We start from the raw sequence: 20,657 nt of genomic DNA, 5'->3' as shown, positions 1-20,657 counted from the left end.
CCCATGGTCTGCCTAAGCTATCAATGTTTTAAATTAAAATTCTGTTGCAATTTATGCAGCCTTCAGTGTCTTTGAAGCAGATACACATACATGGAGAGGAACTTGGTATTACATATAGAATCATAGAATCATATTACTTAGGTTAGAAGCAAGGCAGAATTAGGAAAATAAGAAGTTATTGAATGTTATAATAGATAACAAAAATGATCATACCTATCCTGCTCACTAAACAAAATTCAATACCCTGCCAAGCAAAACTGTTAAGGCGCAACTTGGACTTCGAAAGAGCTTACAACTTCCAAACAACAACCTGGCTTGGAATTTCTTATAATTCATTCTACAGACAGCTGTACCATGTTTTTTTTTACATTAAACAGGATATTAAAATTGATAGGATACCAGTCTGACTTCAGTTGGATTCCCTTTGTCCCAGCATTTTGTTTTAATGAATCATTGACCACATTCAGAAAAGCAGCAGCTGAACACAAGGTTCTAGACAGGCTTACTGTCCTTGATGCAGCATATCAATGGAGAGGATTACTGCCATCATCCTCAGCTACAACAGCTCGAAAAACAAGTCCTGGTTTGTTTTTACTAAAATAAGCAGGAACACATGCTTGAAGCACATGCAAGAGTTTAAACACACGCTGAACCTAAAAATAATATTTTTGATGGGATGTTTCTGAATGCCTCCAAACAGCAGTTAGTTAAAGTGATCCCCACAGCTTTTTTAGAATCTTCAGAAGTACAGTTGTTTGTCAGCAGCAATCCCATCAAGTCCCTCACAGGCATACAAGTGTGCTTACACAAGATGCCCAGGAATGCACATAACTACACCAAGAACTAGAAAGTGCCATGAGCTCTTAGGAGAAGCCAAGTACAATACTAGCACACAAAGGCTAGGCCAAGGTTTAATAAATTATGCTTACAGAAGTATTGCTTAATCTTCATAATAGATCCTATTATGATACTTTTGTTCACCCCATTGTAAGTGATACAAATCATGCTTCTAGAAAAAGACAGCTTCTGTCTGTGTGTGCATGTGTGTCTGAAAAAGAAAGTGGCTATACACACATGAAAAGTAAAGCTGTAGCAGACAAAACAGCAACAGCAGGAAAAATAACATTCTCCCTACCTTCTCAATTTAGCACTGCTTGAGTACTGTGAGTGAGATTTATGTTTTCAGAGCAGAAAATGTAGCCTCATCTCTCATCAGCACATGTAACATTACAACACAGAGTAAGGCACACTTCATAAACAGAGATGGCCACAGAACTGATGGGTTTGAGATTACAACAGTGACAGAAAGGAGCCCAAAACTTACACTGCTTTTCCTCACACTCCCACACTAACAGCATTTAAATTCCATTAGCCATCAACAAGCAGCATTTTATGTTTAGGTCAGATATAAAGTAATTTTAAAATATTAATAATAAAAAGGTAGCTCTCAGCTGAGGTAGCGTCCAAGACAAATGGAGCTCAAGCAAGTGCACCTATTTTCACTGCAAAAAGAAAATCATGGACAGACTTTTCTATACTTTGTCTGCGTAAAACAGCCCTAGTGCCACTTTCAGGGATGCCCTTTAGAACAGGCAAATACATTTTCATTTGTTATTTCCATCCTAATACAAAACTACAAATCTTGCATAAATATAGTTTTAAACCTCTTAAAACGATGTGTGAAAATTGACTAATACTGCTTTTGGATAGTCACATAATCCTAGAGGTCTGACTGTGCAACAATATGAAGGTGGAGCTATTAGGGCAAACCCTCCCAGCTGTGTGGCTTCTGTTCAGTTATTGTTACCAGACCACTGTTAACCATCATCATTACCATAACAAACTACTCCTGCTCCTGTTACCCTATTACCATTATGCAGTCTAGGTACTGTCACACCTTCATTTCAATAACCCAGAAAGATTAATTCTTGCCCAGAATGCCTGCATAGTCCCTCCAGTTTGTTTTGAGCCTTTCAGCAAACAAATAAAGAATTTACTTTAAATACTTAGCCCTCCCATGTAGACAGAGTGTACTCACCACACATTCCCAATTCAAAACTACCTAAAGAACAACAGCCAGAGACTAAACACATTATAAGAGTTATTACAATATTCACAGACAGTACAAGCCGCTCACCCTCTCCTTGCTGCAGCCGCTTGGAGCATCCATGCTGGGCAGAGAGTACCATCCAAACTGCAGGAACACTGGGGACAAGGGGGCTGATTTCCCCGATCCCAACTAAGACAGAAAGACACTTGAAGTACCAGGTTGTCTTCTGCAGCAGGCCACCCGGAGGGACAGAGGGAGCAGGGCCACCCTGCCTCCTGCCCTGGTGGGGAGTGGCTGCAAAGGAAGGGTTCAGCTCATGGGGGCAATCCTCCCTGCTGCAGGAAATCCCAAGGAGGTGGTTTGCAGGTAGGATTCATTCCCATCCCAGTGAGCAGACAGTTCAGCTGAAAAGTATTACTCTGGACCCCATAAGCTTGTTAAATAATGTACTTTGCCCCTAGGCTTAAAAAAAATTAAAAATAAGGGGGAGGCAGTGTTGCACAGGCTTACCAGTGCCCACTTCCTGCAGAATATGCCCTTGCAAGAAGTGTGTATGAGGAACTGCTACTATTTTTATCTCTAATGCTTCCAGGTTGCTGCAAATATCTAAGATAAGATTAATGCATAACATTTACCTGCATAAAACCACAATACCCTTACTTTCCGCCCAGCTTTTACTCCTATGTTGGAGGACCCTCAACTTCATTCACTTTTTAAGATGTTTCTAAAGCTGAAGATTTTAAAATAGGAGCAAAGAGAAAAAAATATAACGTGTGAAAAGTTGACCCAAAAAGGCTGTATGACCTGCACTTAAACATCAGTTTAATATGCAGCAGTATGCCATATGTATGGAAAGTAAAAATAGAGGAAGCGTTAACATCTATGAACACAAACTCAAGTGACTACACATTTCACATTTAAGTTAATAAAGCTCAAATGGATGATGATATAATCATATTTTCCTTGAAACAATTACTTACAGTTTACTTATTTAATCCTTTCATAATTACTTCAGACATTCATCTCGGCATTCTCTCATCACAGGAACAAATAATGTGCAGTACTCACTCACTCAAACAGTTCCAGCAAAAGCAACAAACTCATAACTAAAGGCTTCCAACATGACTAAGACTGGTTGGATCCAGAGTCATTCCCCCCCCCCTTTCTACTACTCTCCAGTAGTCAGGCACAAAAACATTTTTCTGTTAACATATTCACTTAACACATGCTATCCCGCTCACTTCCCAGTCTCTTGACCTTTCTTCCTTCAGCTTGCTGAAAGTTCCCCTTTTTCCAGGGAGCACTTGCACTTCTACACAATGCACTATAGCGGCAACTCCCCAGACTCTTGAGGTTTCTTCAAGAAACAGAGTGACTGTCCCAACACATGCAGGGGAACATACAGCATCCCTAAGGATAGTATCTTCAGTATCAGCTGTTCCTCCTCAGCAGTTTAGATGTACAAAATATGATCACACTGCAGTTTAGATTCTTTCTACCTTTTAAACATAAGCTATTCTGAGGCTTTACAACTCAAACACCTGTTTCACTCAGTAAATAACTGACTTGCAGTCATGGGCTGGCAAGAGTTGAGGTATTTTTACCCTTCACTAAGTTCTGCATATTTTTTTTTAAAGTAGTCTTAAGTGGTAAGAGCAACCAGATGAATTGATTTCGTGTTCCTATTTTTAAGTACTTGATAAACTAAGCAATATGATCACTGATAGTATATTAGCATTCAGAATACTTCAATGGTAAGCATTCAGCTGTAATTAAAATAATTTAAGAGACACTACAGTATACTCAGTAACCTTTTCCACACAGAATATTGTTTGAAAAGCAGGAACTGCATGAGCAACATGAGGTCTGCAACAGTTTGAATACCTGAAATAAGCACAGGCAATGTACACAGTCAAAATTTGACTTCCCACATAGTTACAGTAAAACTTCTATTCAGTAAAACAAACAGCACAGGGGAATGGTGGGGGGGGGGAATCAGAATATAGGCTTAACTTTTAATTCACACACTTCCCTCCCTTCCCCATACTGAAATGAATAATGAATGAGCTAGGTCATGATCACTTTCAGTAACTATGTCAGAAATCTTCAAATGAACGAGATGAAGGCAAGAGCTGTTAAAGCTCAGACATCAAAGATCTTCCTAGTAATGCCACAGGCTTATACAACCGCATACTATGCATCATTTTTATGTATTAGCATACCGGGAACTGCAACCACAAGTACCAAAGGTACTTGACTGCTACATTACGAAACTTCCTATGCAAACAAAAATTAACACAGGATTTTAAGTATTTGTGACTGAAATCTGAGAATTTAAACCTAGCCTTCCCCTGCTCCTGGGCAAAACGAGAATCTTCATACTCGAGTGTCACCTGACACCTCCCGTCACCTCTGTCACGCAGCAGCAACTCATCCAAAGTGTCAGTAACTCCAAGAGGGTTTTCAACAAATAGTCTTGGCTGTCCTGGTCACCGTCTCTCCACGCCTCCCTCACCGCTTCGTCCCATGCACAGCTGCTGCTTAGAGCGTTTCTCAGCCCTCTCGCCCGCTCTCCCCGGCTTTGCCCGGTCCAGCCCTCAGCAGGACCCCGCAGCGGGAACCCAGAGCCTCGCCCGTGCCGCGGCAGCCCCGGGTGCACCAGCGGCCCCGCTGCTAGGACCAGCTGGAGCCGGGGGGCCGCTGCTCTGCCCGGGCTCCGCCACAGCCCGCTCCCCGCAGGGAGCTCTGCGCGGCTGCAGGAGCGGAGCCTGCGGGCTGCCTCTACCCATCAGGTGCTTTCCGTTTCTTTGTGAATGCAGCTGTTCTCCACGCAGCTTTCCTTCCAGCAACCCTGAAAATCTTAACAATATAGTATTTTTTCTCCTTAAATAAATCCTTCCCTCACTACTAAAGAACCCTCTCCTTAAAAAGGCTTCTCACAAATATTTTCGTCAGCGGGCTTTCCACGCCGTCCGTTCAAACGGACCCGAAGGCCCATGCCCCGAGGGCATCTGCCACGGGGGTACAGGCTTACCTTCGGCTCCCCGGCGTTGGGCTCCTCCTCGTAGTACCCGTGGCCGGACTCGTAGGCGGCGGCAGCGGCGGGCTGCCGCGGCCCCAGCAGCACGGCGCCGGCAGCGAGGCAGCAGCCCAGGGAGAGAACCTCCAGCAAGTGCATTGTGCAAAGATGGCAGGGCAGGCGCTGAGCGGGGCTGCGGAGCACTTGGAGGAATGTAGGCGAAATTATGAGGCTCCTTCTCTTCCTCTCCCTCCGTCCCTCCCTCCCTCCCCTCGCAATATCCAAGGCAGTAAAATCCGTGGGATGGAGAAGATGCGATAGCAGCAGCTCCTAGACGCCTGCAGGAGAGTTCCCAACTTTCCCAGCCGCTTTGCAAATTCTCACCAAAGTTATCCGGAGTTTGCCAGGTAAAAACCCACCAGGAAACCGGACATCCGAGGCTGCGCTCACTCAGGAGCAGGGGAGGTGGAAAGAGCAGAGGGGAGGAAGAGGGAGGGAAAGGAGGGAGAGACAGAGCGCGACCGAGGGGCAGCGCGGGACCGAACACCCAGGCGCACCCAGGGAGCTCTCCTCGCTCTGGGTCGGGCCCGGCCGGGGGGGTCTCTGAAAGGCTCCGCTCCGCCCGCCGCGGAGGTCCGTCCGGACGGCTGTCAGCGGCAGCGCGCCCGAGGGGTGCGCGGCGCCTGGGGCTGCTCGGCGGCGGTGGGGGCCACGCATGGCGAAAGCGCCCTCTGCCTGCTCCTCTAAGCGGCGGGAGGGGGCCGGCGGCGGCCTTGCTCCAGCTCCTCCTCCTGCCGCCGCTGCTGCTGCTGCCGCCTGCCGCCGACGCTGTGCTGGCGCCCCGCGAGCAGAAGGTCGCCCGGAGCGCGTCGTCGCGTCAGAGCTGTGGCGGGAAAGGGGGGCGGGCAGGCCCTAAACTGCCCGCACGGCCCGGGCACAGGCGGCCCCGCAGAGTCGGGCTGGTCACGCCCCGAGCCTTGGCCCTGCGAAGATGCATCCCGCTGTAGGTCCCAGGCCCGAGGGGAAATCAAAGTGCCCTCTTGTTTCATTTCGGCAGATGCAGTTGGGTAAAATGCACACAGAGAAAGCATGCAAGAAAATCTCTGTTAATTCTAGTCAGGTACTTGTTGAGCAGTACTCCCCTTCACCTGAGAGAGTTTTGGCTGGAGAGAAAAAGATTTTGCCATGCTGGAAACAGAGTAACTCAAGAGTACCATATTTGTTTATAAACTTCCTATCAGTGCCATCTCAGAGCTATCTTTGAACAGAAGTTACATCCCATTCAAAGCCCTAAATAAAAGAGAGGTGACACTGTGCTCCAATTACACTGTGATTAAAAAAAAAAAAAAAGTCAAGCAGTAAACCCAAAAGGGATTGAACATTGCTGACAAAGTACCCCACTGCAGCCTGCTCAGATCTCAGCCATGCAAAAGGAAAATGTTATATTCCCTGTGCTATTATTATTGCTCGATGTGAACAGGATTATTGAATCTTGGGTAAATATTTGTAAAGCTTTTTAAATTGTTCTGAATCACTTTTATATATCTTCTGGTACTGAGACTGTGTGGGAACAAACTGTGGTGGCAGACCCCTGACTGCCTTGGCTGGATGCTGGCAGTCTGCTCATGGTACACTGTTCTTATTCTTTGGGAATTCCATTACATAACTTTTCAGGGAACAACATTCTGGGGGTTATGCATAAAGGGGTCTCTAGCAGGCCTCTGGGTACCTCCTGTTCTTTTTGATTTCTTACCATTTCCAAGAACCTTGCTGCTACAATACATTATTTTGATGCTAGGAAGTAATCACCGCATTTGCAATCAGAACGAAATCTGAAGTTTTAGTAGAGATGCATTTTAAGTTTTTATAGTTACTAGAAAGTTATTAAAGCACTAACAGCTTTTTAACATCTTCACAACATAGTAAAGCCATGAAGCAAAGAGAGTGGTAGAAGTTAAGCAGACCAGCTATGAAGATATGATAGTATACCTAAATTAAGAAGCCTATTGTTCTTCAGTGGACCCTTACAGTGCTGTGGATCAAAGCATAGGATTAAAGCCTAAAGAGCTCATAGGCCAGGATGCAAAACCTATCTAAACAGAAATACAGCATTACTGAGTTTCAACACGTTAAAACCTCTCAGATACATCACAGACTGTAAAAAGCAAATACTTTTGCAGCAGATTAATAAAATCTGCCTGACAAACCAGGCACAGATAATATTTCAATAACAGTGCCATGCAAAGAATGCCCCATAACTAAATCACAAACCAGGATGGAACATACCACTCCTGCTGTGCCATCATAATCAGCTGGCTTCATTATTTATTTCCCCAGTTCCACAGCACTTGCATTCTGTCCCTTTCCTCCCCCAGTCCATGGAACATCCATCAGAGGATCAAAAGCTTTTATACAAAAGAGCATTTCCACCAACTGCTCTGTATAGCAAGTTTAAAGTGTCATAACTGAAAGCTGATAATCACAGTCATAGCACCTCAAGTCACAGTCTAATCATAAGGTTTTAAACATAAATGGCTTAAAATCTATGATACTTTATATCTTTTGTTTACAAACATATTCTATTTACAAACAAGTATTCCAATGGCTCTGGGACACTAAGGTTTTCCTCAATTCAGTCTGTACTTCTTTCCATCCTGTAAAGATGGCTTATTTAAAGGCTTACTGATTTAAAGTATTTTCTCCTTTCCTCACCTCCCAATAATTAATATTGCTCCTCTTGTTTTCAAATTAAGCAGAAATCTGTCAACAGAATTGTTGTGGCAATCAGTACACTGACAGTGAACTGACCTTATAAGCACAAAAGACACAAGAGATATCCCTTATAGTATAGCGATACAGGTCTAGGTCTTATTCTGTTATGTTTCAATGGCAGTGACAGTTACTATTGAGAAACAAAGGAAGCTTTTTATAATCAGATGTAAGATTCCTTCAAATAAATTCTCTTGATGTTGTTTTAAAATTGCATTAAAAAAATCCAGAGCCCGTTCTGTTGTTCAAGTTGGTGTAATGTACATCTGTCAAGCACATTCCTCTTCTAAGTTTAGACATACTGAGTATGTTCCTTTCTGATAAATTCTCTGTATCCATTCTGAAATGTGGATGGGTTTCAATACCTGTTTCCTACCTCTATTCATCAGCAGTACAAAAAGTCAGAGAGGAATCAGTATAAGAAATGTGAACTGAGACCGAGGAATAGAAAAGTGTCAATAGCAGCAAGAAAAGTCAGTAGGATGCTACTGTAATTTGATCTACTTGCTGATGGTACAATTAAATGATAATGCTGTTTTCTTTACACAGCATGTTATTTACATTCTCCTTATATTTTTTGTGTTTGATTCAAACCAATCTCCTTTGCATTCTCCTCTTAGACATATAGAGGCATATATAGACATATGTAGGCAAGACTTAAAATTAGTTAGCATGGTTTGCTAATTGCAAACAAGCCATGTTTGTTTCAGCACACATAGGCTTACTGGTGAGTTTCAATGGAATTTATATTTAATGTAAATGTCAAAGGTAGAAAACATTGTTCCCCAAGTGCAGCAACTCAAAAGACTATGGAAGTGCCATTCTGGAGCCATTCCAAAAGATGAAGGCACTATAGTAAGCTTCAGTCCTTAGTTCCTCTACAGATAGGACTCTCCTATATTTCCTCTCATGCTTAAAAGCATGGGAAAAAAAAATCTGGATATTGATCAGTGTCTGAGATATCAAAGTCTTATGTAAATAGTGTAAATGAGGCTGATATGTATAGGGAAAAGAAACTGACAAGGCATTTCAGATTCACTGCCAAACTACTAGAACAGCTGTTCACTAAAACATTTTCTGCCAACTGAGTCTTCCAATCCCAAGTTTTATTACACATTTCTTATCATATTGCTTATGTAGTTGGAGTAACCAGTTCTATGGAAGAGAAGACTTAGCTACTGAGAAAAAAAAAAAAGATGGTGCAGTGGATTTCAGGCTTTAGTCCACTTCTCAACCCCCTTTCTTTATAAAAAAAATATATGATTTAGTGGGAACATTTAGGAGTACCGCAGATTTACTGATTATGTGCATAATGGCCTTTCTCATTCCTCACAAGCAGATTTAAAAACAAACATTTTTTTAATGGGCCCTCATGTAGTATTTCCTTATAAGATCCTAGAAAAGAATCAGCATTTTAGCTTGAACATCACCAAAAGTAACTGAAACGTTTTCCTTGACTTTGATCAGGAAACTTAACCCATGGGAAACTGCCCTGCACCAAATCTCCAGCTAGGAATCCTGAAATTTAGCTTTATCCATTTATCTTCCCTAAAAATATTGTTAGGATGAATAACTTTAATGCAATGAGAAAGACATCACTGCTGCAAAAACATTTTCTGCAATACATGACCTCGCAAGCTGCAGTTTACTACCCAGAAAATTCTTTTCCATTTAGTATAAAAGTTCGTCCCTCTTGAAAATTAACTAACAAGAACCCTTAGTCTTCAGCCTTTAACCCTGGTTGATATTTGGGGATTACAGGATTATTGGGGTTTCTTTGTTCTCAGGGCTTTTCTTTCTAAACTTAAAATCAAGACTACTGGTATCTAACATTAGAATTTTTCTAGGCTACAGACTGGATAACTGCAACAGTGTAAAACCCTTGCTATAATAAGGGGTTAACATGATTCAAAAATGGACAACACAAGGCAGTATCTCAAGAAAAGTGTTTGAATTACCCAAAGCAAATTACAGATCTCTTAAAGAGAGATTCAGATCTGAGGTTCTTGCTTAGGCCCATCTTTATTTTTCACATAGTTGAAAACAGGTGGAGATTAATCTAAAAATTATGGAAAGGAGAGGTTTGTGGCCTGGGTTGGGTTTTGGTTGTTTTTTTCTTTTCTTGATACACCAGGTAGTAGTTCTGGAATTTGCTATTATGAGAAGTTGGAAGCAGAAAACGGTGAGGTTTAAAACTGGATCAGACAAATTAAAGATGATCAGGAAAAAAAAAGAAAGGTAGGAGTAGAGGAGGACAAACTCTGCATGCCTAATTCAATGAATGCGGATGCTGCAAAAAGTGTGAAGGAAATGGACTGCAGAAGCAGACAGTCTTGTGTACTCTCCCCTATCCCCTAAATAGCATGTTCAATTGCAACTGCTGGAGACAGAAAAACTAGATGGACAGTCTAGACAGATGGTTTGTTGGAGCCAATAGGACATTTTTTATATTTTAAGGGAAAGTGAATCAATTTTTCATTGATTCAGGTCCAAACCACAAAGTAAATGTGTTCTTGTCTTTTAGTCTCATGTTCAGACCGCGTATACTTAGTCATAACAACAATACTTATTTTTTTACACATCATTATTGCACCAGAAGTCAGTCCAACAGATAGGGTTGGAAGAAAGTACACAGGAAATCCAATCTGTAAAATATTCTTTATAATCTACAATGAAATGAATAAAAAGTGCTAATGCTATCACCATTCAAACTATATTAAATCATTCCACCTTAGAAAAAACTTCATGTATCTGCTTTTTGGATACATATGGTAAAGCAGCGGATTTTTAATTTTTTGATTTTTTTTTTTTTTAAAAAAACAAATGGTAAGACAAAGCAAAACAAAAAACCTATGTACCAATTTTCAGTCAGTAAGTTATCATTGCTAATAGTTTTAATTGGCACCATGCTTAACTTGGTTACTAAGAAGATTTTTGTTTTCTACTAAACAATTGCTTAATAAAAACCATAACATTTTCCCTTTAAAATTTCAGGCCTGAAGACACATCCTGTGCATAAAACTAGAAGGATGAGGACCCACCATCTGTAAGAATTCAAAATTCTATCCCTAAAAAAAAAGAAAAAAGAAAAAAAGGGGGGGGGGGGCAATGACCAAAGACAAAGAATTAAAGAACAAAAAGGTGCATTGATATGTAGATTGCCCCAGAGCCCACAGGCAACTCCTTCCCTCAGTGTCTAGCCAGGAAATTTCATTTTCCTAAGCACTCAACACTGGGTGACACAGATCCTAGTTCCCTGTGGTACAGTGAAAGCCATGCTAATTTCCCCCTTTATCATTAATGAATTTATGTAATAAGAGACATTCTTAGACCAGCTCTTGACTGTTTCTTCCTTTCAGCACAGCCTGTTAATCTTCCTCCTTTAGCCAGTCTTGACTTTCAACACTCCAGGCTAGACTAGGTAGCTGATACTTGCAACACAGAACCAGGTCATCATTTGGCAAAGCAGCCTTCAGTACAGCACAGCCCATCCGTTGTCTTTCTGGTTGCTTATCTCTTTGTAACTTGAATTCAAGCAGCAACTACTGATCTAAAAAGCGGGTAGCATGCTGGGCCTAAGCTATTTTTAAAATTCCTATCCCATCACAAACCTACAGCTATACTCCACAGGGACACTTCAACTAATCTGTCCCAAAAAACTCTTAAGTGCAAAGGGTAGAGCAACAGACCATTTTCAGTAGCAGGTTCCAGCTGTGGAACTCAACCTAATCTTTTCTATTGATAATGAATATAAGCCTGAGTGTATTCAAAACTAAAAACAACCCCAGCTTCTTAGTAAGACTCCCTGTAGTGATGGCATCTTCCCAGGGTAGCCAGCTGATCCAGGCAGAGAAGGAAGAGGTAGAGAAACAAGCATTTAAAATACAAAAGCTAAGATTTGCAGACATTTTATATATTTTTTTTAAAAAAGGTAGTTTTAAAATATGGATTATAACATTAAAATAATTTTCAAAGGTGCACAGAAGTCACCTTTGCTTATCTTTTCTGCTTTATGAGTGGTCAAAAAAACAGCTTTATTATTAACGTTTGCTGGAGCCAGATTTTCCTCCCTAGTAACCCTAGCAGTTTAGTCCCCATATGACCACTCGCAGCTTTTTCACCTGAAAAGGATGAAGAAAGACCTGGTCATACTTCCATCTTATTTTTCCAGTCTCTTAAGATAGGACTGGTCAGGAGCAACCCCTGTACTGCAGGAGTGATGAGGGAACACACTGGTGCTGGGTTCTGGGCTGCCCCAGCTGCAGAGGTACAGAGGGGGCCGTACTGTTGGAGAATCTGGTGAAGCTCACTGCGCTCAAACTACATGATGCTGCTGCTGCATGCTACAAAGATAGCCACAAGAGAGATGACGTTTTAAAAACATGATGTTTTATGCTTACAAGGGATTGCAGATAGCTGCACATCACACGTTTTGCTCTTGGGTTACTCTTAGCAAGTCTCTAATCTTTTGCAATGAAAATAGATGTTTACTGCAGGATCTTTGGAGTTCTAGTATTCTAGCTGGTAAAATTAAAATAGTCCAAAGGAATGTGTTTCTACATAGCTGTGACATGAGCATTACGTTCACATAATAGGACAATGTTTCTATCCCACAGTTTTGCACTGAAATCTCCAAAGCATCCAGAGGGAATTAGGAACAATTATTAATTGTAGTAATATCCTTTCAAATTTTAATAGGCTTCTGAAATCACTTATAAAATCTGATTTTGTAAGTGAATTTTCATTTTCTTGCTCTTCTCCAACTGTGTCAATGATCTATCAAAAAAAGGTAAGACTATTTCACTGAGATTGGAGATACATTTATGTAGTGATATTAATAGCAAAGCTGTTAATACTCATCAGAGGTCTTGAAAAATCATTTGAGTTTTAAAACTACAGAGGGAAACTCTATTCCCTTTTATCCAAACAAACTTCAAAGTCTAGATCTTTCAGTACAGTAGCTTCAAAGTTTTTTCTGCTTATTTATTGTGTGACCTATTGTTTAGTGGAATAGTGTAACAGATGCCTTGTTAAATAATAATGCTGAGTTCCAGTAGGAATATACCAACTTCTTGAGTTCAGTCTACTCTCAGTCTAGGTCAAAAAGAGCTGGGTCTAAACTCAGTGAGTTTTCAAAAGCTTACTGTAAATATACAATAACAAAGTTCATAATTAAGAAGGCTCATTTCATCAGTCAGCTTCATGTTTGCACAGCAGTGGGAGTAATTATAACACTAATTCTTTCAGGTTGGCTTGAACACTTGACCTTGTAAATAAACTCTTTTTGTTGACCCCCTCCTAAGATGCAAAGCCAAACCATTTGATTTTAACAAAACAGAGCTGTCTGTTTGACATTTCAAAGCATATTTAACTACTTCCTTTCTTCAAGAGATAGTTTTTTAAAAATAGAATTTTATAGGCTACTTCTACTGATTTTTACCATGCAAGGATTAAAAAATTTTCTGCTTGACATTTTCTTCACTTCATCAGTTGAGCTGTATTTGTTCCAGCCATCACAATACATTGAAATACCAAATTTCATGCAAATGCCAGAGTGCCTCAAACTCACTGTTGCCTTTATATTGTTCTTACATCATGCCAGCATTCAGCAATTCACATGGGACCAAAGAATGTGAAACCCAAACGGAGAATTACAGTTGTTTTCAACAGCAGTCATGTGGGCAGACATTCAGTAGAACTAACTGCACCCAAAAAGAGTAAAACAAACAGATAATCTTGTTTCCCTTTTGTCATCCCAGAATTACAGTTCTGTTTTAAAGCAAAGTGTCTGGTTGTCCATTACAATCAATTAATAGACCCCTTCTGAAGAGCAACTTGTTCCCCATTTCTTTGGTACTTACTTTAGGATATCCACTCAAATATGTTTCTGCTCTGTTAGTAACAGTGAGAGACTACATGGTAACTTTGAGATCCGTAAAACGAGACAGAAGTCTCATGCTGAGAATCCACATCAGAAAATCTGTCCCTGGGGAGCCCCAGTGCCGTAACGGGCTGTCCAAGAAATATACGAGGAAAGGGGGCCAGTAATTAAATCCATTAAATTAGCCTCCAACTTGGCAACTGGACTGTCAAAACAGAGCAAAGGTAATAGTGGCATACTTGATAAAATAAAAGGAGTGTTTGACTGCTGATTTTGTGCTTTTATTTTAGATTTATGTCTTACTCATTCTTTTCTGCTCTTTATTGAACAAAAAATTAAAGGTACAATAGATCTCAATGTCAGGAACATAAACTTGTAGTTGCAAATCAAAGTTTTGCATTTTTTAAAACATTTGTAATACTTGCAAACTGTACTTGTAACAGCTATTTTTACTAAGTCTGAGAAGCTTATAAACAAGTTCTGAGTACTTTTCATAATCAGTCACTATAGAGACTGAGAATAAAGCATTTACAGCAGTAGAAGAAAGTTTTTTTTTTAAATATTCAGAAAACAGTTTAAAACAAATTTATCTGAACAAAAATTACATCAGGAAAGCCAAATTTCACTGAATGTCAAATATACTGTATAGTGCATAGTATTTTTCCATCACCATCCTCTGTAATACACTGTGATGCCTTGAGCTGGTATAAAGAATTATAGAGCCAGTCTAATTGTATGATTTCTTTTCTAGCTATACAATATTCACACTCTACTAGCAAGCAGAATATGCTCAATAATAAGGCATTAAAATTATTACTGCCCTTTTTCTGAATTTTGCATAGTTAGATCTCTTATAGTCAGGGACAGTATCCACAGAGGAATCCAAGTCATAGAAAGGGAACAGACTTTTGAGTATCTGCAGAAACCTTCTTTTTCTCAAAATTTCCCATTTTATGATGTTACCTTACTTTAGCCTTTTTTACAGGCTAGCAGGCAGTCAAAGGCAGCCTCTCAAAGAGCAGAAGGAACAGAACAGAGAGAGGATTTTTTTTCTTGGATCTGGCCATTGGGTAAGTGCAGTTCATCTTTGCTTCACAGCTGGGGGAGTTCTGTACAAGTGTCCATGAAGGATGAGGCAGCATCAAGTCCTGTAGCTATTGAGTTTAGAGCCAGCCAGATTGGTTTTGGTGGTGGTTGGGTTATTTTTCCCCCCCAGAGACTATACATCAAAAGGTTCTAATTTTACACCCTTATTCCCCCAAAACCCAGATGCTACCGCCAACCCTTCACCCCTTGCCTCTTCTGCAGCCATTCCCGTAAACTCTGAAAACTAAAAAACAATTTGGTTATTTCTAGTTAAAGAACCTCTCTTAGACTACTTTGTGAGAGGAAATTGCTAACAACGTTGGTGATGTGCTTAATGCATTATACGTAGGTCCAGCTGACTCTCTCACAGCTCCTTTTGTGTTTCAGGAATAACACAGTCAAAATATTCTGGTTAGCAAAATGAATAGATACTGCTCAATAAAGAAAGGTTACTGTTTTATCAAGGAATAAGAAACCATGTTTATAGGTTCGTTTTTTTTTTTTTTTGTCACACGAGCATGTCATTTTTCTTTCCTTTTCCTTGCACCACAACTACAAACCTTTTTACATGTATCACTGATAGTCGTAACTTCACTAGGATTTTCATCTAATGTGGTAAACTGCTTTGCTGTATGGTAATAAATACCTAAATAGGGTATTTATTTATTTATTTAGTGATTTGGGAGAAATTTCTATAGACCTACTGTTTTATAGAGGACATTAATTCCTGGGATTGATTAAGACATAACACACACAAAACATATCCTAAGCCTGCCTAGGTAACAAAGTGGGCAGAAGTGTTTTACAAGTCCGGTTTTACTGTAGGTAAAAATACATTTAACAAAACCTTACAGAAAACCTCTTAGATAATATCATGGATGAACAACACAGCTAATATTAAGTGTTGAAAATCTAACAAAATTTTTTTTTTCCTGTTTCAGACAAGACTTAGACTACTGTTCTACCCCCAACAAAAAGGGGAAAAAGGAGAAAAAGCATCTCAGAGAAAAAAAAAAAAACAACCAACCAGCCAGCTAGGAGTTGTGAAGCCATAGTTTGCTCCCTGAAACCACCACAGGACTGCTTGAGGAGGTGAGAAACAGGAAGCATTCTACCCCCAATTATAAAGTCTTCTAAGTTGGAAATACAGATACTTGAGACAAAGTGCATTCCCATATGTCTGTCTCATAGCAAAGGAACTCCTTTTATTCAAAAACATAGCTCTGATCATCACTAATTCTGGTCCAGTTGTACATGACTGAGTATTGTCCTGGGTTTAGCAGTAGCAGTCAATTTTTCTCCTTCTTGGTAGCTGGTGCAGCGCTGTGTTTTGGCTTCCAGCCTGGGAACAGTGCTGATAACACCGATGTTTTCAGTTGTTGCTAAGTAATGTTTACCCTGACCAAGGACTTTGTGAGGCTCATGCTCTGCCAGGGAGGAGGGGAAGCCGGGAGGAAGCAGAGACAGGACACCTGACCCAGGCTAGCCAAAGAGGTATTCCATACCACAGCACGTTATGCCCAGGGATGGGGGGTAACTGGGAGTTACCCGGAAGGACATGGGGTCTTCTGGGTCAGACTTGTTTCCCGGCAGGTGGTATTGTATTCTCTTCCCTTGTTATTTTCCCTTATCATTGTTGTCGTTGGTGGTAGCGGTGGTGATTTGTGTTGTACATTGGTTGCTGGACTGTTCTTGTCTCAACCCGTGGGAGTTGCACTCTTTCGATTCTTCTCCCCATCCCTCCAGGAGCAGGGAAGGGGAGAGCCCCGGGAGGGGGGGCTCAATTGCTTCCAGCCCAGCACCACTCCCTGGGAGTGAGTGAACAAGCTGTCTGGCTAGGGTTTAAACCACGACAGTATATACCCAGATAAGCTTTTTGAAGACTACTGTGGAATGGTGTTTTCAATAAGTCTCAGAATTTCACAAACTAGTGGAGAAGCACACAGAACTTCATTTCTCACATAGAGCTATGGTATTTTCTTACACTCTGCATGTATTATGGCATTTTTTTTTAGCAAGCTAGATATGAAAAACTCCCTACAAGTTGACCCCTGCCTTCTGTTGGAACCAAATTTATGGTTATGATTTAAACAGTGCTGTTTTTCCTTTGTATATCTCATAAACATGAAATAAATAGAAAGAAGACCCCTGTGTTCCAGGTATTTTTTCATGTATAGCTAAGTATCAATTATTTCATATAAGTAGTCTGATTTTCAGAAGTATCAGACTGTATGAGAGCTACTACGTTTAGTTTCTTTGAACACTTGTTTCCTCCAACATTTGAGACTCAGCTTAGAAAATTCTGGCCAATACCACTATATGCATTCTCATTGCAAACAGTAAATGTCTACCTGTAGATGAGGAGATTTCATACTTGAACAATCTAGCTTTCTTGTGCAATAAATGCAAACTGGTCAACTGAATTGATAGCAGAGTAGAAAGAGAGCACCAACTGAGATACAACTTCCACATGAGAGATCTGTTCCTTAGAGGCCCTGTATTTTTAATCTCTGTTTAGAGCATTGATGGTGTCTTACAACATAATGAACAGGTAAGACATTACAGAGGAATTATTTCTCCTGAATTTAGCTGGTCTGCTACACAGTAACTTTCACAGCTGTGGTGGTAGTAGTTTTTTTTAATGATACCATATATGTAGCCTTCATCTTTACATAATTAAGTAAAAAGTAGCATGTAACCTTCTTTTTGCAGTAACTACAGAGATTTATGCTTGATTTTTATTAAAACAAGAAAGAGAGAGTTGTTATTTACCTTTTTTGCCATGCGAGGTAGTAACTCTAGGAAGTTATAGACTATACATTACGACATTCATTGTGTATTCTTACTTCAAAGAAGAAAAAAGTTGCATGAAGTAACATATCCTATTAATCACAGAGATTTGAATCCATCTAATCTTTCTCTATAATTTTGACTGGAAATCTATTATAATGTCAAATCCTATTAGTGAAGCCTTAACTACTCAATATACGCAACACAAATTCTTGCCTGAGAATTGATTTAACAGAGCTATAAGACAATAAAAGTGCAGCAGAACCTGTGACCTCTGCTCTCAAATTCAATAACATGAAGAAAAAGCGAATTCACTAGGAGCTGTCAACTCCGAAACATCTCAGTTCAGAATGATTTCACCAAAAATCAAATGGAAAAGGCTAATCTTGTTTTCTAGACACTTAATTTTCCCAGGCAGATTTACCCCCTGGTTTGTCCAAATGTGTCTTAAACAGAATGTCTTATTCTGAAGTGTCCCTTTCTTTTTTCTTCTAGTACAACAGGCACAATAGCTCTGAATACATCAGTGTCATAGTTATTGTTTCCGAAGATTAGGCAGAAGGCCACAAGACATTCTGTGAAAAGCAGAAAGCATGTCACTAATACTCTTACAGCACACTTATACTTTATGAAAATATTTACTTATACTTGTATATAGGAAATTTTCAGCTTGTTATCTTCCCATACTTGTAATCATCCTGTACTGGTAGAAAGAAACAAACCTTTATTAGATCTGCTGGGGTCAATAAGATCTTTTTGCTTAAATAAAAGATTGACAAGAGTGTAGTTTAACTAATACCTGGTGCTTTGTACATTAAAGACATCCTGCTGTTCAGTCATATGCATGCTACCAGAATAGTTAAAAAAAAATTAACAAAACATGTAGCCAAATGTTACTTAAGATAGGTTACCTACAGAAAAAATGTAGCTATAAAGATTCTACAAATATGGGATTAATAAGGTATTTTCCCCTTTTGGCATCTGATATTTAACTCTTAAAGCACTGTTTTGTTCTACTCTAAAGATTTGCTTTAGCCATTCCCATGATTTTTCCCATTTCCCTTCTGCAGCATTTTATTTTCAATTGAAAGACCAAAGTGTTAAAGTAAGAATCTACGTTGTACTTAATTAGCAGAAAAAATTACCAAGTTTTTAATCTATGAATTTGACTCAAGTCACAGTGTTAAAAGAAGTTCCACTTAGGACACAATTTAGAGCCTTGTGTTCATTATTTGCTTAGGGAAAACAAACAAACAAATGAAGAAAACAAACACCAAACCTGGTATTCCAATGCTAGTGAAATCCAAAGTTTATTAAAAATCAATAACAAAATTTTTCACCATCTGTAGTGCGAAAGTTTCAGCCCTAGTGTTTTGCATTTAGGCAGAACAGTCCATGATGATGAAATCTATAGACACTTTGTTTTTCAAAGTTTTTTCTATAGATACTTTGTTTTTTTGATTTTGGAAAAATTGATAGCAACATAGCTTCAGCATTTTGTGTTGCAAAACCAATCTTTAATTCTCCATGAAGTTCAGTTGTGTATTGAAAGCAAGGGGAAGTGGACCTTTTAAACCTGGCATACTCAGTAACATATCTTTCTATTTCTTCATTCTATAGGAATGAAAATGTAATTTAAGGACAAGATGAGGCTTACAGTGAGTTGATTCTGTCATTACAAAAATACTTGCTTTTCCATTTAAAAATTAGTACTTATTTTGAATAGAAGAAAGCAAGCCCAGAATCTAAGCAGGTAATATTGTTTTAACAAACAGAAATACTCCTTTTTCAACTGTGGTAACTTAGAGGTGTGCACATTCAGAAAGAGAGGACAAGGCTTAACTGGGGTTTTAGGTTTTATCTTGCAATACTGAATACTAATAACAAATACTGTATAATAGGGCAAACTGGCTATAAACCCTAACTTTTTCTCTCCAGATACCCAACCTAAATGTTGGGTATCTGGAGGCTAAGACTTTATTTGTTTCTTCCCTGTTAAAATAAATGTAATAATTCCTCTTTGAGCCCAATACAATTACAAATTTGTAAAATTGATTTTAGCAGGGTTTTTAAAGCCATAAAGGCTCATCTGAAGCAGGGAATTCATACCAGTCTCTGTAAAAGCTCAAACAATACAGCTAGAGATGACTACCAGGAAACCTACAGCAAGCCACTACAGAGCATGAACCAAAAACCAAACCCACATATCACCAAGTTTCTTTTCTGTGGTATCACGTAAAATGTCATCTTTATCTGAAACGTCAGCTCTTATATAATTGAGTTTAATCTTTCAGGCTCATGCAAAAACACAGCGCATTTCTATCAGTTAGTAAGTTCTGTTACACAACAAAGCATGTAGTATGTACAAACTGGGAAAGATGAGAGACTATTATTTTCAGAGGTAACAGACAGTGTACCACCTTAGCCTGCAAGCTGAAGGTCCAAGAGTTTGTAAGATTGTGCATTTAGTTGTAAGACTGCATATTAAGTCATTTTAGTGCTTTGACCAGAGAAAAACTGTGAAGTGTGTAATTTAGCATTGCCAAGAAAACGTAATCCTAGCTGAGAATTGTTTTATGTACATTTTGAAACTGAATTCTCCAGAATTAATTTGGATTTGGGACAAAATCTTTCTGGCTGTGAAAACAAGGAAAAGACAAGGAAGAAACAAACAAACAAAGGTATTAGGCAGAATAAAGTAAAAAAACTAGGAAACTAGTAAAAAGTAAATGTTATATAATCAACTATTTCATCTTGCTCTTTGCCACAGTATTTTAACACAACTTACTAAAGAATGAGAACTAAGCAAGCAAGAGAGGAGAGAAGAACAACAGTAATTAATTCAGACAACATCTATCAAATTAGATGAGATATAACAGACACTACTGGAATTTTCTTTTTTAAAAAAGTGAATATGAAATACATCGTTGTGCAAACTGGGTAACTATGAAAGCTACCTAAAATGTCAGTGAAGGAAAACATCAAGGACCTCAAAGAACTCAAGCACATGTTTTTAAAAGATGCAAAAGCATGTTTGATGCAATATATTAGTAATTTAAAAA

At 39.4% G+C, this 20,657-nt stretch overlaps 1 protein-coding gene and 1 long non-coding RNA gene across 2 annotated transcripts in view; both read right to left on the bottom strand.

The window, feature by feature from the left end:
* The window catches only part of VEGFC (vascular endothelial growth factor C), a 70,928-nt gene extending 65,162 nt beyond the window's left edge, over nucleotides 1–5,766 (bottom strand). The window contains exon 1 of the mRNA XM_061474695.1: nucleotides 5,085–5,766. Within this exon, the coding sequence (XP_061330679.1) occupies nucleotides 5,085–5,228 (144 nt within the window). The 5' untranslated portion in view covers nucleotides 5,229–5,766. The remainder of the gene's footprint in view (nucleotides 1–5,084) is intronic.
* LOC133280260 (uncharacterized) overlaps nucleotides 1–20,657 on the bottom strand; it is a 613,335-nt gene that overhangs the window by 219,233 nt on the left and 373,445 nt on the right. The gene's annotated exons all lie outside the window — the stretch shown is intronic.

The sequence above is a fragment of the Pezoporus flaviventris genome, unplaced genomic scaffold (assembly GCF_033815535.1).
Source record: "Pezoporus flaviventris isolate CSIRO_AGI_PZ_B2104156 unplaced genomic scaffold, CSIRO_AGI_Pfla_v1 ptg000002l, whole genome shotgun sequence".
NCBI lineage: Eukaryota > Metazoa > Chordata > Aves > Psittaciformes > Psittacidae > Pezoporus > Pezoporus flaviventris.
This window is presented reverse-complemented; position numbering and strand designations above follow the sequence as displayed.